The sequence below is a fragment of the Leptonychotes weddellii genome, chromosome 3 (assembly GCF_054177405.1).
Source record: "Leptonychotes weddellii isolate Sample4059 chromosome 3, ASM5417740v2, whole genome shotgun sequence".
In the NCBI taxonomy this organism is placed as follows: domain Eukaryota; kingdom Metazoa; phylum Chordata; class Mammalia; order Carnivora; family Phocidae; genus Leptonychotes; species Leptonychotes weddellii.
Window position 1 is genome coordinate 103,323,863 of NC_138371.1, and position 24,122 is coordinate 103,347,984.

Here is a 24,122-nt window from a genome sequence, read left to right on the forward strand (position 1 = left end):
ACCGTGACGGCTATAGGCAGAGCCTGAGTGTACCTCTGCTGCATGGCCCAACAGCACAGGGGGGAAAACAGAATTCAGACACATAGACGAGTGTGCCCCCGGGCTGCCCCCTTCTGTCTTCCACGCCCCGCCTTGCTGCTCCTCGTACTGGCCTGCAGCTTTGGGCCGAATGGCTCCCTTGGCCACATTTCCTGGAATGCCCATGCTCATTGGTGCTGTGAAACCAACAGGCCACATATGACATCCACCAACACCCCACATCCCCCAGTGAAGTCATCTTCTTATCAGGGACTCCAAACCTGGGTCCAGAGACTCTGGCGGCCTCCACGGGCCCATGAAGAGAAGGACTGAGACAGGCCGTGAGAACAGTGTGGCAATTCTGGGAAGACAGGAGGGCGCGTGGGGTACGTTGAAAGGAAAGGAGTGGGAGCCAGAAGCTGGAGGGAAAAGTGAGGGCTTGACTTGCTCAGTTCACGACCCTGCCAGCAGGTCACAGAGTGACGGGTTGAGTCATCAAAGCTTAAGGAGCATCTAAAACTCAACCAGAGTTTTCAAGGCTGAAAACGTCCTTCACGGCTTGCTACATTCTCTTTTTTAGTGAAGTTTAATACGTGAGACATTCAGATTTCCTGCCCCTTCTTCCTAATTTCCTTATTTTATAAAACGGCATGGATATCTGCGTAGGCGCCAGAGCGGCCAACTTAGGAAGCTCTGGTGGCCCCCTTCTCAGGTCAGTGATGGCTGTCAGTTCTACCCCCAGGATACTTCCCGAGTTCACTGCCTTATCAGCCCCTACCTGGACCACAACAGCCTCCGCCTCCAGTTTAGTCCCTTCTGTTGCCAGAAGGGACTTTCTGAAATCCCAAGAGCACAGGGCCACTCACAACCTGCAGACCATTTAGGTTCCCCAGCGCTTTAGGTGAGGGCTACACACTGGTATGAGCCCAGCACTCTTCAGCACCTGTATCTGGGCCCAGCAGCCATCCACAGAGCTCTCTTTTCGGGTGCAGGGAACCACCCCCCTTCCCGGGGCACCCAGCAGCCTTCTCCACTCTGCTCCCTCTGCCAGGAAGGCTTGCTGACTCTCACCTGTTACTCAAGACTTGGCTCAAAGGCTGTCTCCTGTGAGACCTTCTAGGGCACACCCAGGGGTGGTGAGTTATGGTCTCCTGGATATATGATCCTCTGGGGCACTATCGTATTTTATGCTACTAGTCTGTTGTCTTACAGTAAACTTCTGAAAGGCAGGGACTATGTGCTTGATATCACAGCTGCTCAAAAGATGTTGTCGCCTAAATGAGTGTGATGGATGAGTGTATGTGCACACGGAGCCAGAATAGCGACTTCCACACAGTTCCTCACGGGGACACTGGTTCTCACAACACCATAGCCTTGAAACGGCTTCTCCCTACTGGGTGAACCTGGGAAGCTGGTCACCTGAAAGCGAAAGGGTGGAGTGTCCCTGGGCTGGGAGCTATCAGAGAGCCCTGTGGTAGCATCCTGTGATCTAAGCTACTGTGACATGCTGGCCTCACGGGGGGTGGGGTTATCTGTACTATTGTTTGCTAGAGTATTTGGGGAACTAATACTAGGACAAGACTCCATGTTAAAGAAGATAATGGGGTGTTGGGTTAAACAGATATATTTACTGTAGAATTTCGGAGCCTTTAATTTCCTGTAGACACGTGAGTGCCCAAGAGTGGGGCGGTGGGAGGAGTTTCCCAAACACATCTGGCCATAGGGCCCCAGGGTACTCACTGTGGAATCCACTTTGGGAAACACTAGCCCAAATTGGCGGATTTTTACTGAATGGCTGACAAAGGACCCAGAAGAAAGTTTTTGCTTATTCACTCATCATGGCCACTCTGAAATATGTCAATCATCAGAATCAAACACTGTCTTTCTCGGGGCACCTGGGTGGCTCAGTCGTTAAGCTGAGTCGTTAAGCTGAGCCTTTGGCTCAGGTCATGATCCCGGGGTGCTGGGATCGAGCCCCCCATTGGCCTCCCTGCTCAGCAGGAAGCCTGCTTCTCCCTCTCCCACTCCCCCTGCTTTGTGTTTCTGCTCTCCCTCTCTGTCAAATAAATAAATAAATAAAATAGTAAAAAAACAAAACAAAACAACCACTGTCTTTCTCAGACAGACCAGAAGAAAAAGGAAATCTTTATGCAATCAAAAATTTTTATTCCGAAGAGGCATTAACAAAATGAAGGCAGGTGCCTCATCAATGCAGGGCCACAGGGTACTCAGAAGCGGATTGGAAAATAATCACAAAACTACTTTGCTACAGATTAAAACAAACATGAAACCACAATCATTGGCTATAAAACGTAGCCGCACAGAATCACACTGAAAATAGAAGGTAAAAATCTTCAGACGATTTGCTCTCTTGTTTGCCCAGGTGGCAGGGAGTCGACAGCCCTGGGAACCCAGGGCAGCTGTGACACCCAAGGCCAGGGCATGATCAGAAGACCCCACAGCCCCACGGCTGTGGCCTGCCAGAGGGAGGAGGTCTCATTCCGAATCTTTGGGAAGGCAACCTGGCTTCCCACTCTTTCAGAGAGGCTGGATTAAGTGCTTGTAATTCCGCCAACAAGGACTCCCACTGAAGAAGGACAGTAGCTACTGGGACTGCATCTGCCTTTTCAACTTGGCAAGTCTCAGAAGACACTCGTCCCTCCACTGCCTTCTGGCAGCTAAGTGCTCTGGATCATCGGGAACTTTCACACACATGGCCTGGGAATAGGAAACGAAATGAAATGAAAAGAAAAGTAAATGAAAGAAAAAAACCAGAGAACGAAGAGGAACTCATTTACCAGGAGAGTAACTGTTCCTATTTATGCAAACTGTGAATTTGCTTTCGAAGACAAAAGCTTAGGAAACCCTCAAGTAACTAACTTTCCAAATCCATAGAGGCCTACAGCTCCTCTAAGACAATCAAGATGAGCTACCTGTTCATTGGTCACCTATGACCATGACAGGACTGTGGACAGGCAAAGTTAGGAATGAGGAACCACCAAAATCAAAGGCAAAGACTCTGGCTACAAATAAAACCTCACCAGTGGCTCAGCCAGCACAATTCTCTACAAGGAGTCTACATACCTGATTAACTTTTTCAACTGTGGCCCCGGAAAAGTCTGGAATGGGTCCAAAAGTCTTTAGGACACGTTGCATGCCTTCACTGTATTTGTCACAGTAGCTTAACATACCTGAAATCATATGAAAACAAGAATCCACAATATCAGCAACAACACTATGTGACTCCAAACTAAGAAATCTGTTCAGAGGGTCTCACCCTAGGTCAGATTACTACATTCCTTTCCTCCTGCAGATGAAGAAAAGGTGCAGGGGGGACAGCCACCTCGGTCAGCTGGCACTGGGGAATGAGCATCCTCACCAACGTCACTACTCAAGCTTTCCATCAGATCCTAAAATCCTAAAAAAACGATGGGACCCTGGGGCCTCTGTCAGTGCATCTCATGGACTCTCAGGTGGGCCTGTGTTCCTGCACTGATTGGATGAATATCACATGAAGTCCTGTTTTCATCAAAAATGTCTCCTTCAACAATGTGTCTACAAGGTTACTTGTGTCAATGGCTTGAATGCACTTTCTAAGAACCAAAGATGTCAAAGCTCCATCAAATCTGTCTCCCATTTCACTCTTACTCCATGAGTTCTAGTTACCACTTTATTAGGTGTCTACCAGGCAGCAGGTTCCTTAACACAGGCCGTATTTCTCGCAGAGGCAGGCCCCACGTGTGGACCTCAGCTTTGGCCAGCGGACGGGAGCCGCGTCACCCGCGCCCCGGGTCGTCTGTCCCTGGCTGCGTGCACCACTCTGCAGTGCTTCTGCGGCTTCAGGGCCTCTGGGAAGCCAGTGTCTCGGGTCCTGAGATAGGGCCCTCGCGGTCTGACGGAGAAACACCTGAAAAGGAGGCTTAGCCTGGAAGGGGAAGGGAGGGAGAAGCCGTTGTGGTCTGCATGAGGCCGAAGCTCCTATTTTCTGTTAGAATCACAGATGTGCCCAGAGGAAACACCAGTCAGGCTTCACCGCCTCCCGAGTGGCCAGGCCTGCCCTGACCCACTCTGCCCTGAAGACAGCGGAGCTCCTCTCGCGCTCCTCCCCCGCCCCTGCCTCAGGAGGCAGCCAGGCCGGGCCGGTGCAGGCGTGCACTTGGATATGAGTCAGCTCAGAAGCCGGGCCCAGGTACGTGGAGGAGGCGTCTCCAAGTCCTGGGCCCCGCTGGGGACGGGCTGAGCTGCAAGCAGTTCTGCCTTTGGCCCATTTCCAACACTTTTCAAAGCCAGAAAGACTCAGTGGTTAGTCAGTTAGGCTAAAAAGATAACAAAGGAACAAATGAAATTGTAGAAATTGCAGAGATCCCAGAGCTTGGCTCTCACCTACCCCAAAAAACTGTGTCTGATTAACTTAAAATAAAAATGACCACCACTGGATATTCTTTTTAAAAAAAGCAAAAAACCAAAAAACAGCTTCTTTGGGGTTTAGTTTTGGTGGACCTACATTGATGTGAAAGCCTAAAATCACTCAGTGTCAATTTTATTTGGCTCAAATAGTTTTCTTTCTCTTTCAGTGTGCTAAAATCAAATCCAATTCCCTCTTAGAAGAGAAACCGTTTTGAAGGGTAAACATTTCAAACATACCAACCCTTCTGATGTTAGCACCTACAATGAAGTGGTGGATACTCTCTTTTTAAAATAAGGAGTTTTGGGGCGCCTGGGTGGCTCAGTCATTAAGCGTCTGCCTTCAGCTCAGGTCAAGACCGAACTCTGTATGAATATAACACCGATTAAGGGACTTCATCTGTGTCAGCCATCCAGCCAAGCATTTCCATCTGGCTTCATTCTCACACCACCCTTGTGAGGTGGGCACTGTGGCCATCCCCATTTTACAGGTGGAGGAACCCACTTGCACAAAGCTAGTTAGCTTGGAAGGCAGGGAAGCACCCAAGCTGACTGCCTCTACTGACCAGATCCCCCATTCTAGAGCCTGTCCTTCATGGGGGTTGCCTTTAAAAAGCAGCCAAAAGGGGGCGCCTGGGTGGCTCAGTTGGTTGAGTGACTGCCTTCAGCTCGGGTCGTGATCCTGGAGTCCTGGGATCGAGTCCCACATCGGGCTCCCTGCTCAGCGGGGAGTCTGCTTCTCCCTCTCCCGCTCCCCCCTCTTGTGCTCTCTCTCTCTCAAAATAAAAAAAAATCTTAAAAAAAAAAGCAGCCAAAAGGTAAAGTCGGCATGCTGGCCTCCAGCTTTTCAGGTGCCATTTTATTAGATTAAAAACAGATGCTAAAATATTTTTACCACTTCTAGATAAACTGTAGCTTTAAGACTAATAACTAGTCTTAACCTGAGATGCTGGCTTTATGAAAACAACATCAGGAAAAAAGAACTCTCCCTCTCCCCCCCAATCTTGATATATTCTGGATGACACTGTGAGGAATAATGAACATTTCCATTGGTTCCAAGCCAGATCTTATAACAGTCTAACTCTGGTCTTTGGAATGCTCTGAAGTTGAAAACTACATCCGCCCACCATTATCATATTAAGCCAATTAGGGTTTTCTTATCATATCTGCTTTGTCTGAAAAATTGTTATAGGCCTCCTTCCTGTCTGCCACACTATTTGGTTCTTGAGTTTCTGGTTTCATTGGCTTCTGTTTCTATTTGTTTGAGAGTCAAAGCTGCTCTCAGTTGTCTCCCAACTGATGTCTCGTGATACCTGAACTATCTTATTTTTCTGAAGAAAAAAAATTTTAAAAAGAGAAAAACGTGGTGGTTACCAAACAGTGTCTATATACATTCAAATGTTTAAATATGTTTGCCACTTTTAAGGTTCTGGCTGAAAAAGCATTTGAAATTCTCCAAGACTTTATTTTATGATACTTCAAAACTCTTGTTTCACTTTTAGGAGGGCCTCTTTCTTTACATTATCTTCCCGTGTTTGACTGTTATCCCACTACAAAAGTAATATGCTCGTGCTAGGAGAGAGTCTCCTGTTCCTCCAGTACCTCTCGATCATGCTCAGTTGTAAGGAAGAGTCAAGTCAGTTACTGAACGACATTTGCATGACACACAAGACCAGTCCACTCAAGCCACCACATATATGTGTCCCTACAAGACTATGACTGGTAAAACTGCCTTGACTTATTCATTGGAAACTATATTTCACTAACTACGGTGGCAAAAATTGAACTATTACCAAAACATGGTGGAATTATAAAATCTAAGTCAAACAGACTCCCACAGGTCACTTATCCCAACTTCCCACTTCATTACAGGTGTCTCTGCCCAATATCGAAACATCCTGTCAGCTGGACAACCGGCCCCCAACTGCCCCATTCACCCACTCATAGCATGGCCCTCTCCCTCAACGTCAGCTTCAGTTACTAGAAACTTCCTGCCACGTGCTGAGCCCAAGCCTGTCTGCCTGCCACGTCCACTCTTTCAATCTGGTTCCACCCCGACATACGACACGTACAGACAGACGTACGCGCACGTGCTCACACACGCTCTTCTCTGGTCACCTTCTCCTGGATAAGCTCCAGTTTCTTAACATTTTGGTTAAATGTGGACCATGGAGCTAAATACAATATTCCTTTTCTCTTTCCACGTATGTTTTACACATTAATAACATAATTATTAAAATAATATGGCAATTATTGTAGAAAACTATGACAACACAGAAAAGCAAAAAGGTAATAAAAGTTACTTATAATTTAAACACTAAGACATAGCAAGTAGTAATGACATTTAGGTGACAGTTTCCTAGATTTTCATTCATACCTTTTAAAATTTATTTTCAGTTTAGTGTAGGTCTTAGGGCTTGTTTTTCAAATGCTGTCTTGTTTTTGAATCGCTTAAAATGCGGCTGACACTTCCATTCTCGCAGGTTTTCTCAGCCTTCTCAACTTGTCTTTCTGTTAGAGTCACTAGATCGTGGGCCTCGACCTACCTCCCCAGGCCCTGTGAAGTTGGCTTCTGGGGTAAATGACCCGCCTGCCCTGCACTGCTGCCCATGCCCTACCCTAGGCCAGTCACACGGAGAAACTGCTCCTATCTAGGCAGAAGTTATGTACCGCAGAGGTGGTCACTTCCCTTATCTGTCTTACCTCTGTAAACAATGGCATCATCTTTCTCAGGAAAACACAACTTTGTCTTCCATCAGGCTGGATGCCATGTGGCAAAGTCTCCATGACAACACCCTCATCTGTCTTTTCATTCCTGTCTGAGTGCTGTCTGCCGCACAGAGCCCTGAGGTTCCTGGATTCCGTGTGCACGGACATCTCAGGACACGGCCCTCTCTGTGAGTTCCCAGGGCTGGCACTGTCTCCTTCATATGATACTGTTCCTATTCAGTTGTTTAAAAAAAAAAAAGGCCAAACTGTACTGTTGACAAAACCCATAAGACCACGAAATAGCACAGAATTGCCATCTTCGCCCCTATGGAAGCAAAGCATACCTTCTGCATTGAGATGCATAGTTTCTAGGGGTCCGATGAACGCATACCGCATGCCCAGGCCATCTGACATGACAAGGTCAAGGTCACTCGGAGAAACTATTCCTTCCTGAATGGAGAAAATGGGGCAGTGCACAGATGAGTCCTCTGGAAAGACAATTTTCTTGCCTTCACTTTCAACCTAACTTCTTTAGAGTACGATCCCAAAATACGCTCTAATAGGATTTTCATCAGACTTTGCATGACAAAACTGTAACATACAGACAGATCCTGAAAAGAGGGTATTTTGTGAAATGGTCAAACACCAACTCACTTTTTCTATGGCTGTAATCAAGCTGCCGCCTTGCTGCGCCCACCTCCACTGTCTCCCCTCCTGTACAGCTGTGTGTCACTCACAGCTTTGGAGAAGGGGGAGAGGATGAAGGGAAGGGGAAGAAGGAAGAGCAGGGTACTGGTGGAAAAGGGCAAGAAGGACGTTCTACATATGTGCCCGAGATCTGGACGCTAAGACTAGAGTCATCAAAAGAACTAAAGAGTCGTTCTCCAGGCTTCGCCCGCCTGCAAGCCCGGCCTTGTCCAGCTCTTAATGAGTTTGTAAAAATGACGTTCTTTGATGAAATGCAGCTTAGAACTGTGTGTTGTTGGCAAGGTGGGGCCCTGGAATGTTCTGTAAATGTGAATGGCAAGGCAAGAGGCCAGTTGTTGTATGTTCAGGGTAGGTGGCAAATTGGCCCTCTGGGTTAGTCGGCCTGTTCTTCAGACGGCCTTGACCTCACACTGCTTGGGAACGAGCAGGGACGCATTAGCACAAATCTGCGTGATCTGGTACTCCACTGCCAGTCCCTCTCGATCTGAGGCCATTTTCACCTTGGGCATTTCAGCTGTCAGGAAGGCAGACGTGGGGAAGCCGTGAGATTTTCCCCTAAGTCTGCACTGGTCACACTGCGAGAATTACTGTTAAGTCTCCAGTTCGTATTTCCTGAGCGATTTCTTTCACAAACAGAGCACGGTGAGGAGAGAGATGCTTCTGCCTGACAGCTAGGCCAAGTCTGCCTTCTGAAAGAGGCCACACCAAGCGAGGCTACTCTGGCGGACACCTCTTCGGTCGGCAGCCGCGGTGGCCTCCAGTTACTGGAGCCCCGGGGCAGAGGATGAAATGCTCTGCCGTGGAAATCTCAGGTCTGCCCCTTCCCCCGGGGGCACATCCACCCAGCTCCCATGAACAGACTCAGACAGATGACCCCCCCACACACACTCTGCCTCATTTGCTCTGGGTTACAGAGCAAATCCTCTCCCTTTCCTCGAAACGGCTATCGTCCTATTTGAGAGGGTGTCCATGTGGCTGAGGAAAGCTTTCATCAGAGGGCTTTCCCAGGCCCCACAGCCTACAGGGAGAGCCGGTTTGCCCTCCAGGCGGCCAGGGGAGGTCAGCGCTAAGCCCTCCCTGCTCAGGAACCGGAGGCTAGAGCTCCCCCTGCTATCCCTCCTCCTCTGGGGCCTCTGTGGCATCTCTGCTTTCCAGACTTCCAAGTCACCCGCGAGGTTGAGAGAGCAAGGGAATTTGTACCCTCTACCTCAATCACCTGCATCAGCTGCTGAGGGAGAAAACACCAGTGTCTCAGGTCGAGGGGGTGTGTGGACCACCATGGTGATGCTGGGGTGGGGGACCAGAAAGGGGATGGGGCCAAAGAGCCAAGAAGACAGAGCCACCCATGAAGGACATGGCATGTACCATTAAGGCATGATTGAGAAACTCTGAGAGAACTACCTTCCATCCGTCTCTGTGTGTGTGAGAGATAAACAAAGACGTGCAGAAACTACACATAAGTGGTTTAGAGAATAATTACAAAGTGTGCCCCACCCCCGCCCAACACCACTGAGCCCGTCTTCCCAACCGTATCCTCCTCCCTCCTTCCCAGAGGCAAACATCCAGACTTTTGTTAAGAACCATGTTTCTAGGGTGCCTGGGTGGCTCAGTTGGTTAAGCGACTGCCTTCAGCTCAGGTCATGATCCTGGAGTCCCGGGATCGAGTCCCGCATCGGGCTCCCTGCTCAGCAGGGAGTCTGCTTCTCCCTCTGACCTTCCCCCTCTCATGTGCTCTCTCTCTCTCTCTCTCATTCTCGCTCTCTCAAATAAATAAATAAATAAAATCTTTAAAAAAAAAAAAAGAACCATGTTTCTACTTTTAAGACTTGCCATCTATGTTTATATTCCTAAACCACAGTTCGCTTTTTGCCTATTTTCGTCTTCTTCAAAATGGACTCACCCCGTGCATTCTTTTGTGACTTGCTTCTTTCACTCAACTTTATGCTTTTAAGATTCACCTGTGTTGGGGCGCCTGGGTGGCTCAGTTGGTTAAGCGACTGCCTTCGGCTCAGGTCATGATCCTGGAGTCCCTGGATCGAGTCCCGCATCGGGCTCCCTGCTCGGCGGGGAGCCTGCTTCTGCCTCTGACCCTGCCCCCTCTCATGTGCTCTCTCTCTCATTCTCTCTGTCTCAAATAAATAAAAAAAAAAAAAAAAAAAAAGATTCACCTGTGTTGTGTGTAGCTGTGGTCTGTCCACCCTTGTTGATGTGTGAAGTCAGTTTACTTATCCACCCTACCGTTCATGAATATTTGGGAACGTTCTTGTTCCAGGCTGCGGGACACATGTCCAGGAGGAGAACTGCTGTCCTAGGGCACACCCAGCTTCAATGGTACTGGATAATGCTCAGTGCCTTCCAGAGTGGTTGCACCGACGCACACTGCCCCCAGCAGCGTACATGAGCGCCCATCACTCCCCAACCTCTCCAACACTTGCCAAGTGTGGTTAGTCAGCCAGCCTGTCACGATGTCTCCCTGGGTTTCCTATTTCTACTAAATCATCCTACTGTAAGTTCATCTGGACTGCTAAGGAGAGCACATTAATTTATTCAATTGACTCAAATGCCAACGGGTTTCACCTCCCCTCACTTCTGACAGCAAAACTTTTTTTTTTTAAAGATTTTATTTATTTATTTGACAGAGAAATAGACAGAAGAGCACAAGCAGAGGAAGTGGCAGAGGGAGAGGGAGAAGCAGGCTCTGCACTGAGCAGGGAGCCCGATGCGGGACTCGATCCCAGGACCCCGGGATCATGACCTGAGCCGAAGGCAGACGCTTAACCATCTGAGCCACCCAGGCGCCCGACGGCAAAACTTTTAAGCGGCGAGGGTGCAGCGAGGAGGAGGCAATGGTATCCACGGTAATGTCCAGAACTATCAAGAAACCAACTGTTTTTTGTTTTGCTTTCTAAAGATTTTTATTTATTTATTTGACAGAGAGAGACACAGCGAGAGAGGGAACACAAGCAGGGGGAGTGGGAGAGGGAGAAGCAGGCTCCCCACGGAGCAGGAAGCCCGATGCGGGGCTCGATCCCAGGACCCCGGGATCGTGACCGAGCCGAAGACAGACGCCCAACGACTGAGCCACCCAGGTGCCCCAAGAAACCGATTGTTGAAGGCATTCCTGCCTTCCTCTCCCTCCTCACCAAGCTCTTAGGGCTGGAAGGGTGGCTTCTGGTCCTCTCCCCAGGCTGCCTAAAGGCATTTACTGTGGCATTCCTGAACCCTGTGAGCTCTGGAATGCCGGGGAAAGGCAGCCCGGCAGGGGCTCTGCAGACCAGCCCTCGCCCTGGCCCTCCCTCAGGTTCCAGGTCAACACCCCAAACAGCCTGAAATTTCCATAGGGTGCTCAAACTGTAAAGGATGCAAATATGGAAGGCATCCTACACGTGTGATGCTATTTGCCTCAGCTCTCTTCTTCTGTAATTGTGTTTAGTATGTTTAGAGCTGACTTTGCAGGACTTCAAAATACCCCAAAAAGTGAGCCACCCAAGAGCAGTAATGTTTGATCTGTAAGTATGTGAGCTAGGAGTGACCCCAACTAAACAAAGCCTTAGAAGGATTCTCCACCTACTTGGGGGAGGAGCCACACTTTCCTCCAATTCCCAAATTTCTCCAAAATGACCATCTATGTTTTATCAGTTACTATTCATTAGCTGAACAAGTGAGAAGAGAGAAAAGTTTTAATCTTTTCTTCCTAACTCCTTTCTGCCCCATTTGGATTTTCTGAAGTAGATTCTCTAAGCTTGAGTTTTTACCCAGAAGTACATGCAGGGAAAAGAAATGGTCTTAAGTAGTAATGAAGCTGAGATGCTCGCCAATCCGGGTTTTGAGCTTACCCCTACTGAAGCAAAGGTTCGCGTTTAGGATACTCTGCAGTTCAGCTGCTTCATTCTGCTGTTAAGCTCCACTCCACCCAAATCCTCAGACATCTGTGGCCCTGATGCTAATATTACCAATAATAATCACAATTGATAATCACAGTGGCCTAAAAGGCAGAAACAGGTACTTGAATTGAACACACTGATCTAATCATCGATTCCTTGGAAACAGATCCTACACTGCATGCTTGTTTGAAGACTGAAACCCTACCCACTCCAGTGTGTCTGTGGTTCAATTAACATTTGTCAGTAAAGCTATCAGTACTTCCTCCATTTTGTGGTAAAAATCTCAAGTCACATGTATAAAGAAAAGCCCCAAGTGGTTAAAAAGATTCCAAAAACTCATACAGAGCAATGAACACTAGATCACCATTAGTTTAAAACCTGGTTTGCTTCATGTCCTGAAAAATCACTCAGCAAGGAGAGGCCGGCCAGAGTGGTAAGGAATCCCCTTTATTGAAACCTTCTTTGCCCTACACTTCCCTTCGCTAAACCCGAAGACTTCCCACAAGCAACCAGGACACACTCAGGCCGGCACACACACTCTGTACCTTGCCCGCTGGGAAGGAATGCCCATTCTGAGGTGGGGGGGCAGGATTGCCCTCTGTGAATAAGGACAAAATGCAAGACCGTTAATAAAGTACTCAAACTCCTGTGATAGAAACTTTAAGTATAATTAAACGTTTGGGGATGCATCAGGCAGGGTCCTACCAGAGAGAGACAACTAGTAGGTTATATACACATAAAGAGATTTACTTCAAGAGATGGGCCTATGTGATGGAGGGCATTGACAAGTCTGAAATCTGGAGCAGGAACTGATGGTGGGAACCTCCATTCTGCTCTTAAGGCCTTTCAACTGATTGGATGAAGCCTGCCTAGGGGATTGAGAATAATCTCCTATACTTAAAGTCAACTGATTATAGATGTTAAACTAATCACATTTATCAAATATCTTTACAGCAACATCTAGGCTTTGTTTCACTGAATATCTGGGCACTCTGGCCCAGCCAACATGACCCTCACAGTGGATAGAAGTTCAGAGCATGGTCCTCCCCTTCAGGTATCTTGGATCTAGCCCTTTATTTGTGGGAGAGAAGGAGAGAAGACACATCGAATGGCCAACAATAGGCAAAAGATGGATCTGGTGTTTGGGACACGGAAGAAGGGGGATGCCTGTCAAATTTAGGGATGTAGTATTGATGAATGAATCTCCTGGGACTATTTCCCCTACTGATTACCAGCTACACAAAATTATTCTTCCTTCTCTCTGATCATCCCATTCTCATTTTCAATTTTCTGATTCATGTATTTTTTTTTGTATGCCCTCATTTTCATTTACTTTCTTCATGCCATTTTTCTTCACGCCATCCTCCTTGTCCACTTATTTTTTACTAATCCCCAGCTTTTGATCTTCTTCTATTTTGTTTTGCTCTATTTTTCACCACATTTGATCCTGAATTTTCAGGTTTTTCTTGTGCAAATACTGCTCCAACTTGGCTTACACATCACCACCAGGAATGCAGGCTTGCTACCCAGGAATCTGCACTAGGTCACGTACAAGTCCTTCTGCCCCTCCCCAGCCAGAGCTGTTTGGGCGTAAATACACTGTCTCAACTGAGAAACGGGAGCCAGAAACAGTTTCATCTTCAAAAATGTCAAATAATGAAATGCAACAAACAAGGGCATGAAGGGTCCACTGGTCTTGCTTTGGTATTCCTCCGGTGAGACCAAGGAGCAGGGCTTACAGAAAGAGAGCCCACCTCAATCTCTAATTAGAGCGAGGATGGAACAAAGTTAAACTTCAGTGAGTGTCATCCCCCACCCCCACCACCGCAAAGATGTTTCAGGGATAAACTACACGAGATTAATCACTGAGGTAGAAATAACTCAAGTATGAGCAAGGGGTTCAGGACTCTTTTTTAGAAACATCCAACTCTGGAGTCCTGGTGAATGGTAGAGAAAGTAGTATAATTACAGTCTTTGAAGTATAAATTAAGAACTATCATGATGGTTCACAGCATTTCTCATGAGAAACAAACTAGAACCATGAGTTAGTTCCCTCCATTTTATGTATTATATAGTTGTGTTTTCTATACTCTTTGACAAGCATTACTCTCCTCCATGCAACATGAAACTAGCTCCAGAGCAAGAGGGAAAAAGACCTGCTCCAACCACCCCCACCCAAGCTACCTTCCAGGGAGAAGGTGAAGCAAATGCAAGATTTTAATAAGAAAAAAAAGAAAAGACTGCTAAGTGTGGACCCGCTATTACTCAAAGGCTGTGGTCAGGTTTGTGAGCTGCTCGGCTTCTTGCCAAAACCTACAAGTTTTCTTGGAAGCGAGGCATAAACATTCCTGCAGAATGACTCAAGCAAATTTTGCTAACTTGTGGAAGAGCTGATTGAACACATTTGGCTGATGCAACAGAACATTGATTCATAAAACACCCATTGTTCAGAGCCTGCTGAGGGGGCACCCAGGGGGAAGGAGAGGAGAAGGACACAAGGTGGACTGTACCAGGGAGGTGGTGGGAGGCAAGCCCACAAGCACCACTGACAGCAAGAGACGTGGGTCAAAACCTCTGACGGTGTCTTCACTACATCTGGCAGGTGGCAAAGACATTGCTCCTCTCTGACAGGGAGATCCCAGCAGTTATTCTATGAAATGTCCCCAGAAGAAGAGACTCTACCAGCAAGGACACTCACAGAGGCATTATAGTGGCAGAAAACTTGGAACTACCTTAAAACGTTTACAATAGGGGAGAGATCAGATATTTTTTAAAAGATCAACTAGGGCGCCTGGGTGGCTCAGCTGGTTGAGCGACTGCCTTCGGCTCAGGTCATGATCCTGGAGTCCCTGGATCAAGTCCCGCATCGGGCTCCCTGCTCGATGTACTCTCTCTCTCTCTCATTCTCGCTCTCTCAAATAAATAAATCTTTAAATAAATAAATAAATAAATAAAATAAAAAAAAAATAAAAGATCAACTAAAAGAAATATCGTTAAGCCATTAAAAATGGAAACTTGAGTAAAGTATTCCTTTTTTGTAAAAGATTTATTTATTTGAGAGAGAGCAGGCACATGCACGCACGAGTGGGGGGAGAGGGAGAGAGAGTCCCAAGCAGACTCCATGCTGAACGTGGAACTCGATTCCAGGATCCCGAGATCATGACCTGAACTGAAATCAAGTGTCGGACGCTCATCTGACTGAGACACCCAAGCGCCCCTCAAGGAAAGTATTCTTAACAGAGACAAGACAGGAACATAGTAAAAGCAGTTGACTACTTTAGGGTGGGGGAAACATAGGTGGTCTTTTTTCCCTTTGAATATTCTTCAAATTAAACTGTTTAAATGGAAACAAATCAAAAACAGGAAAGGGAAAGAGAGGAAAGACTTTGTCCCACTACAAGGGATGCTCCAGAGCTCTTTAGGCCCCAGGCAGTAATAATTTGCTGGTGTGTTTTTTCTTACTGTGCCGTGCGTACAACAATGCTTTCAGGGACAAAAACAATGGTATCACAGAGTCTGAAAGGAAAGGAAAAGTCTTGACCTGAAAACAAACACAGCAGAAGGAATCCACCCTTCCATGCAAATCTAAGTGTGCTGTGGTCAGCAAGGGCACCAGGGGTCCTCTGGGGACAAAGTTTTCACAAAGATGTTTGCACCAAGGAGTATAAGCACTCCCTCCAAAACCAGAAGCACAGCACGGCCCCATCTCTACCTGCTCCTCCTTCGTAATTCCGGTAGGGCTTCCTGCCCCTGTGTCCCCAGGTCACGGGCCGGCCTGCTGGCCCGCTTCTGCCTGCCTCACGGAAGGCAAAGGAGGCCAGGCGACAAGGCCGCACAGTTTCACCTGCAGCCTCCCTTCTCTGCCCTTCCTCTTGGGGACCCCTTCCCTTCTTCTCTCCTCTGTCTCAGAGGCCCATTGCCTGCTGCCTGTTAACATTCCAACTCACCCTGGAGGAGCTGAAATCCATCATTTATACTGATTGATGGCCTGTCGGTGATGACAGGGAGTCAGGAGTTAGCCTAAGAGCATTTTCATTTCGTTTTGTTTAAGGGCTGTTAGAATACTAGCATTGAAGTTTTTACTTTAAACACCATTAAGGAAATCCAGGCATGCCAAGCTGGTTTTTACAAAATTGAGTATGTGGTTGATGTTTTCATTATGTTTGTCCGTTAATAGGTCTGGAGGTGTCTCCAAAAGAATAAATCAGCAGGAGCTCTCCTTTCAATAGGGCTTTGTTGCTTACCAATGTGCCTACTCAGAAAGTAACCTCCCATAAAACAGTAAATCCTCTCATAAAAATTGTCTACTTCTTACAGACCATCAGGACTAGAAGGAACGCTAATTAACTGACGATTCCCAGCCTAGCAAATACAGCTTTCAGAGGACAGCGAATCCCAGCTTCCTCAGCGGCTTACCTCTTCCCTGGACTGCTCTGGAGAGAAACCTGTGCAGGGTGTGCTGTAGCCGAGTCTGGTTGCTCATCAAGTCAGACAGAAGCTCGGGAACGCGGGGCCAGACCCAGCTCTGTGCACAGGGGGCACGCGGACCCCGGCTCCAGCGTGAGGCAGGAGGAGCTGTACAATCATGCCGGGCCCTGTTTCTGCCCAAAGCCACCTGCCTCCACAGTCCCACGTCCCAGCGGCCTGTCACCACATCGTCACACACCTTGAGTGGTATCTGGATTGAGTCCTTCCGATACACCGCCTTCAAATGGCCTCTACTTAACTTCCTCCTCTCCCGGGGTCAGTCTTGGACACTAAACACTTGCTGAGCCATGGCTCTGGGTTCTGATATCCTTCTGGGGCTTCTTAAAATGCCAAGATGTCAGTGTTCTTTCAGGGCTGCCATACAGATGAGAAGCACGGCCTTGAGAAGCACGGCCTTCTCTTGGTATCTCTGAACAGAAGGCCATGGACAGGAAGCTATCCGAACTTAAAGCCAATGTGAAAGGTCTCAACTAACTTGGAAGATGGTCCTGGTGAAGGAGGGGACACATCTGCTCCAAAGGCCCTGCACTGACAAACAAGATGGCGACAAGAAAAATGACTGTTGTGACGGATTCAGGACAGCCTTTGGGAAAACTTCACAGGGTAAAAGAGCTAGAAGAATTAAAGCCAAGAGAACTCTTTAATGTCCTCAGGTGATGAACTTGCTGGTCAGACAGCTGACCTCAGGCTTTGGAATGCAAGAAAGACAGAGGCCAGGTGGCACAGGACAATGGGCCCAGGGCATATCAATAAGGTGGAAAGGTGAGCATGCTTCAGGTGCTGGAGGAGTGGGAGACAGGTCCCCTTCATCAATACCGATGTCTGGGCTATATTTTCAGGAGGTAGAATAAATGATGCAGAAATGGCAGAAAAATGTCTTAAGAAAGAATTTTGCTGGGTGAATTTTGCCTTGGTGAGAAAGAAAAAAGAAATGCAGAGCAGAATAGGGCACACTGGAGATGGGAGGCTGCAGGACTCCATGCACGCAGCACCTGAAGCTGAGCAGAGGACACAAAAGGAGGAAAGACAGCACAAGGCAGGCAAGGGCACAGGAGGGCACAGGGCAGGAAGTAAGAGGAAACATGCCTTCCTGTGTGATGGGCCCCGAAGTGAGGCCCAGGCCAGGAAGTAAACAGGCACAGAGAACTGGGGCACCTGGTGGCTCAGTCGTTAAGCGTCTGCCTTCAGCTCAGGTCATGATCCCAGGGTCCTGGGATCGAGCCCCGCAGTGGGCTCCCTGCTCAGCGGAAAGTCTGCTTCTCCCTCTCCCTCTACCCCTGCCCCCTGCTTGTGTGCTCTCTCTCTGTCTGTCAAATAAATAAATACAATATTTAAAAAAAAAGAAAAAAACAGGCAGAGAGAGATGGCATCACTCTGGAAGGATGTGAGGCTCAGAGCAAAGTAAAGAAATTCCCAGATCCAGGAGTCCAGGGAGTAGGGCTGCTGCAGGCAGGTTCTTTTCAACCACAAGGAGGTTCAGTCAGACACTTCATACATTATCTCTTTAATTAAAAAAAAAAAACAAAACTAAATTTTTAAGTTTAAATTTTAAAACACATAAAATGTAGAAAATCCTAGAGGTGAGGGTATGGTGTGGAGGGCAGGAGCTTGGGTCTGTCTTGGCGCCTTTAACCTCCCTTTACATGACCCACCCTCCTACATGACTCTTCTTGCCAAGTACACAGACAGATGTTGCCAATGTCTGGACCGTAATATTTTGCTGAATCAAGCCTCAACTTTTTCCTACTGCACACATTCCAGGTTAGCCATAGCCTGGAATAGTACACAGTGTTTCCAACACCTTCCCTGCTAAGAAAAGCTTCTAATGTAACCCTGCCTTCCAAGTGCCTGTGAGCGACCGCTTGGAACATGCTTCCTCTGGTCGAGCCTCTCGAGCCACAAGACTACTGCTGCCTTCCCAAAGCCAGTGAAACGAGTGACTCAGCCTGACTCGGCTCTGTTTTCTTCTTTCCAGCCTCACAGCCCTGTCTTGTACTGCTTCTCTTCCAGACAGAAGGCGGAGTGATTGGTAGGAAACATACTTCCTTTGTCACAGGGTACTTACACAGGGGGACAGTTTACGGAAAAGAGCGGCCAGTGAAATGCTGGGTTTCCCCAGGCTGTCAGAAAACTATGGGCCACAGAGGCAGCTTACTGTCCGGTATGGCTTCCTTCTCAGAATGCTGAATATGTGGGAAGTAAACTTCCTGAGGATTAATGTGACCTTGGAGAACCAGACCTACACTAATAACTGGCTTATAAAAGGAGAGAAGAAATCAAATGACCCCCCATCTCCACATGATCACAGCACATGTGAGAGAAATGTTCGAGTTACAGTAGTAAGCTTACAATTTCGTCCTCTTTGCCCTTGAAATATGTTCACCCCTATCGGTTCCCTTTTGTGTCACGTCCCATTCTGTAAAAGAGCTTACTGTACATTCTAATTTAAGTGTGGCAATTCAGGATGAAGCAGGCTGCTCATTCATCTGGCTGACAATACAAGACCAAGCACACGCTGCACAGGTACACAGGATTTGCAAGTGCAAGGAGGCTGCTAGTTTCTGACTGTCACCCCTGGAGGGACCCACTTCTGTTCACACAGGCCCGTGACTAATAAGAGGAAAACCTGGCCATGATTTGCATCCTTATTCCGGAAACCAAAAGGCTAGATAAGGGTGGCTGATGCAAAGTGTGTGGCCAGCATGACAAGGAAGACGCCGTGTGGGCATCCATCCCCAAACCAGTTCCGTGGGACTCGGGGGAAGGCCAGCTTTGATTTGGAATAATGACTGACATCTCCTGGGCAGTTACAACCTAGCATTCTTTTGTTCTAATGTGTTTGTGTTTTAACTGAAGTGAATTAAATCCTTTTTTAAAGTTGATTTTCAAAAAACTTCTGGGATAACTAGAGGTATTCAATGTCATAAGACTAGGACTGGAAATCATGGCTTAGAAAGTGACCAGGTAACAGTCTCTCCACTAAGCAGAAGCTGGTTAGAATTGCATGTTTATCTATCATGAGCCTGAGTCAGGTAGAGAGAGTTGGAAATAATGGGACATACAGAGACAGAAGAACATGGAAGGAGAAGAGACAAAAAGGACAGAGAATATACTCTACCTCACTGAAACTAAGACTGGATCAACTGAAAGTTAAATTAGTCTTTAATGTTCTATTAAGGAATAAAATGCTGCCCATAAAACTAAGATGTTAAAATGTTAAAAAAAAAAAAGTTATACCTTAAAACAGATGAACTACAACACATCAAGACTTTGAGATCAGCGTCTCATGGGGGAGAGAGCCAGGGCTCCTCCAGCTTCAAGGAGCACAGGAATGCCCTGCAGAGCTTATTAAAACGCAGAGTCTGGTTCTGCAGGTCTGGGGGTGGGTCCTCAGGTGCTGCATTTCTAATGAGCTCCCAGGTGAGGCCCCTGCTGCCTTCCAGGAGCCTCACGTTTGTAGCCAGGATGAAATCCCCCACATTTCAGCTCAGAACTAACACACTGGTGGCAGCTCTTGCGAACAAAAAATTACACGGGATTCAGGGACTCAGAAAACATGGGCATCATTACCAGGACCACATCCGTAACACTTACCAAACCATTACTTTATGCCAGGCATGCTCTAAGCCCTTTACATGCACGACCCCATCCAATCCTCATCACCTCCCGAGAAGAACCAGATCCACTGGCGCCTCCATTTACAGGTGCAGACACTGAAGGGCAGAGGTGCCACAGGTGTGGACCCCTACCAGACTGCAGAATGTGGATCAAGCACTCACCCTCTTTTTTTTTTTTAAGATTTTATTTATTTATTTGACAGAGAGAGAGAGATAGCAAAAGCAGGAACACAAGCAGGGGGAGTGGGAGAGGGAGAAGCAGGCTTCCCGCTGAGCAGGGAGCCCGATGCGGGGCTCGATCCCAGGACCCTGGGACCATGACCTGAGCCGAAGGCAGACGCTTAACGACTGAGCCACCCAGGCACCCCAACCACTCACCCTCTTGAGCCAGTGTCTTAATCTGTAAGGGCAAAAATAACAATGTACCTCTCATGGTTTTAAGATGGGATGAACTGCAAATAACTGTAAATCATGAAAAATTTAAAGGAAAGTGCTTTGTAAACTTCTAAATTCTACACAAACTGAAGTTACTGATGAGTAGACAATCCTCAGGGGTTCCCTGTGCTAAGACTCCTAATTCCTCTGTTATAGTCTCATAATTATATTCAACAGAAACCCCTGAATGAGTTTATCATAAAAAGTTTCCTCAGTTAATTTTACTACATGATCTCTGAGATACACTTTATTAACTGAAACGATTCTTCATAAAAGGAATTAGATCCACATCCCATAAACTACACCTGCCTGACAAGAAACCGAGAACTGAATTTCTGCAGCTCAGGGCGGGAAGAAAAGAAATCTAGCCTCGCAATTATATTGCTCAGAAGGGTGAATAAACCTGAGATAAGCAATTTCCAAAGTTCATTATCAACACATTCCAACAGGCTGAGAATCTGCTGATGGCTTCATGATTCACTCCAGCTCACCTCCACCTACCCTACCTGGAAGGGGCAAGAATTTATGGGCAGTACAAGCTCAGCTGTTGTCTGGGTGAGGGTTTATGATCACAACACAACTTCCTTTACTGTGATCATTAACTTAAGAATACTGATTTAAAATCACATTCGTGGCCAACAGGATCTTGTCCCCTAGTGACCTAATCTTGGGCTACTAGACTGTAGCCGGACTTGTCCATCTGGCACTTCCAAGCCTACAAAGGGCTGCTCCATCCCAATTCTGAAGCCAAACTGGAAGGGAACACATGGGGTGAGCATCGGTGAGACAATGCAACAGAACCCAGCAACCTTGTCCCATCAGATGCCTGGCTGCCCATCTTGCTCCCAGACAGCCCTGGTCTTTGCCGAGCTTACAGAACTGTGTGGGGCCAGACAAAAATCACAGTTGATGGCAAGACTGTGTCATGGTCTAGGCTGCCACGAAGACAAGGTGTGTCTTATTCCCAGCACTTTCTCTTGCTGACCAGGAAATGATGTCTGCAGCTCACCTCTCTCTCTCTCGAATGGGCAGGTCTGCACAGGAGCCTCCCTTACCTTTCCCTGCTCTACCCTTCTTAGAATTTCTCACCCATGCTTGACTGCAAGTATTAAAATACACCCTCCAGAGTTGGTGAATGAAACTCAAAACAGGAACACCATAAAGAAAATCAATGAAACAAAAAGTTGCTTCTTCAAAAACAGTCATTAAATTGATAAGCTCTAGCAAGACTGACAAGAATAAAAAGAGAGCAGACACAAATCCCCCACATCAGGAATGAAACCAGGGATATCACTACAGACCCTAAAGACACTAAGAGGATTTGAGAGTACCGCAAACAACTTTAAGCTCATGAATTCAACAACTCAGAAGAAATGGAACAATTTCTTAAAAACCACAAGCCACCAAAACTCAACCAAGATGAAAAAGACAACCTGAATGGTTCTTAATAACCACAAAAGAAGCTGAACCTGTCATTAAAAATATCTTGGAAAAGGGCCCTCCCAGGCCCAGGTGGTTTCACTGGAGAATTCTATCAAACATTTAAAGAAGAATTAACAAAAACTTTATAATCTCTTCCAGAAAATAAAGAGGGAAAACTTCCCAATTCATATTATGCATATTATGCAACCCTGTTGGCTAATGCAGTGTTACCTTGATATCAAAATCAAATAAAGACATTAAAAAAAAACCCCACAAAACTACAAACCAATATTTCTTCTGAACTTAGAAAAAATTCTCGACAAAACATAAGCAAACTGACTCCAGCAAGGTCTAGAAAGAATTACACTCCCAGTGATATTTATTCCAGGTATGCGAGGCTGCGTCAACATGGGGCAATCAATCGATCTAACCTACCAGATCCAATAAAATTAGCAAGTGGCCAAACAGCACCCTTCTGCTCCCCTGACCACCGAGTTAAGACACCGCCATGGCTGAGCGGAAACGCAAGCCATCGTTCTGGCCAGCCGCCTGTTGACCCACTGCAGGTCATACCCAAACTCGTGGGTAGAACCCCTGGAGATTCACGCTTGGACGTGATTTGTGCAGAGCGGTTTACACACAGACAACATGGGACAGTATTCCTCAGTCCGCCCCGACGCACACCCGAGAAGCCCAGACAGTGGCATGCAGGCCCATATGCTGCACAAGGTGTCTCAGTGCTCTGCAACCAAGTCACCTTGTAGCTTTCATACCTGAAAGCACATCAGCCCTAGTTTGGGTCAAAGAGAAAAGGTTCTGCCAAATTTCAGCTTGCTCTGTGCATCAAGAAAGGAGTGAGACTGAAGCTCCCATAGTGAGTCCTTGAGTAGGGCAACACTGTTCATCTCAGCTCCTTGTGTTCTCTACGTCAAGACTGAGCCTTAGTGCTTTGGCCCACACATGAAACCCACCCCAGAAGGAGAATGTCTTGGAAAGATAAACTCCGAAAGATCTTTGGATCTTTTGAACTTAAGAAGTATAAAAATCTTCAATTTTTAATGTAAAACCTCCCCAATTCAGCTCCTTTTTAAAGTTGCCCTTAAATGTTTTGAGGTAAACCTGGAACACCCTAAAATCTAAATTCAAGTTCAACTGGCTCTGAAATCGTGAGTCAAAAGGGTGTCGTTTAACCCCAGCCCTGACTGGGGCTCAGCACATGCATGCAGATTTGCACAGAGCAAGGTGGGGCTTGCGAGAGGTTTTCTCACCTTGCCTGACTTTCATGTCTTAAGTGGAAACAGACCACAGGCGGCACAGGTTTTCCTTCAAGAAATTCATGTGATAAAGTCAAGCCTTCTTAAACCAACCCACCTAATGGGCAGAAATACCGATCCACTATTCCCAAGGGTAGGGTGATGGGAGGTGGGCGGAGGAAGAAAAACGTGCCTTTTTTGTGTCTGCTGGGCTGCAGTGTTGAGAACTCAGAGGGAGGAACCTATGACTACTTAGGGCAGCCGGGGAAGAGTTCTCTCTGGCTCTGCTAGCCCCCGAACCTAAGGAAAGCAGGGCCCGCTGTGTGGATGTTCAGAGCCCACGCCTGCAGCTTCTCTGCCCTCAGAAGCAACGACTTTGGGAGCAGGCGCACGGCCGGTGTGCTCGTAGCCCTCCCGTGTCTGGTTGGCCAACGAGCAGGTGTCTCTGAGCAGCAAGGGTAACAGCCCCTGGGGCGCCACACTGGGGGGACCCCCTCCACGCAGTCCCTCCGTGAGCCCCTGCCCCACAGCTGAAACACTCCCCCTGGCACTTACGTCTCAGCGGAGCTCAGGGATGCCTGCCGCTCTACTCCCACCTCACACCACCCTGCAGAGAGGGGCCTGCGGTTTCTACACCTGCCTGAATTCTGTCTGTAGATCATCTTTATTTTTAAAAGTGAGTTATCTTCTACCCATTCACCAAAGAAAATTCTTGAGGTTCTATCCACACTTTATCTTCTCATTTCTGTAGCCTCTTCTCAATTTGTCACAAACTGGATTATCCTGCTGGATTTTAGCACTCGGTACCTTACAGGGACTCCAGGCACATGAGTCCCACAGCAGCCAATGTAGAGACACATGCGGGATTCTTAGGTATGTCATCCCTGAGAACACTCCTGCCTGCCAGTAACATGAATATACTCAGTCCACCATCAGCCCCTGGACACAGGACAATCAAAAGGAGGGCGGACAAAATGAGGCAATGAGAACACCCAGAGCGGCCAAATTCAATAACCCTCCCAACCCTCCCTCCACGTCCAACCAGTAAAGGGGGACATTGGAATCCTCCACCGCTCTTCCAAACCTGGAGCTTCCACACTGCAGCTGGTTCCACTTTGTGGTCAACACAGAGAGAACTCTTTGTGTAGAACTCCCACCTAATTCCATTATACCAGAACCTCCAA

General features: G+C 47.4%; 1 protein-coding gene across 3 annotated transcripts in view; it reads right to left on the reverse strand.

Moving 5' to 3' along the window:
* Positions 1-2,163: 2,163 nt before the first annotated feature.
* CRYL1 (crystallin lambda 1) overlaps positions 2,164-24,122 on the reverse strand; it is a 171,525-nt gene continuing 149,566 nt past the window's right edge. For all 3 annotated transcript variants that reach the window (XM_081815413.1, XM_081815412.1, XM_081815411.1), the window contains 3 exons: positions 7,476-7,581; positions 3,103-3,209; positions 2,164-2,736 (listed from right to left, as the gene is read on the reverse strand). In XM_081815413.1, the coding sequence (XP_081671539.1) occupies positions 2,623-2,736; positions 3,103-3,209; positions 7,476-7,581 (327 nt within the window). In that variant the 3' untranslated portion in view covers positions 2,164-2,622. The remainder of the gene's footprint in view (positions 2,737-3,102; positions 3,210-7,475; positions 7,582-24,122) is intronic.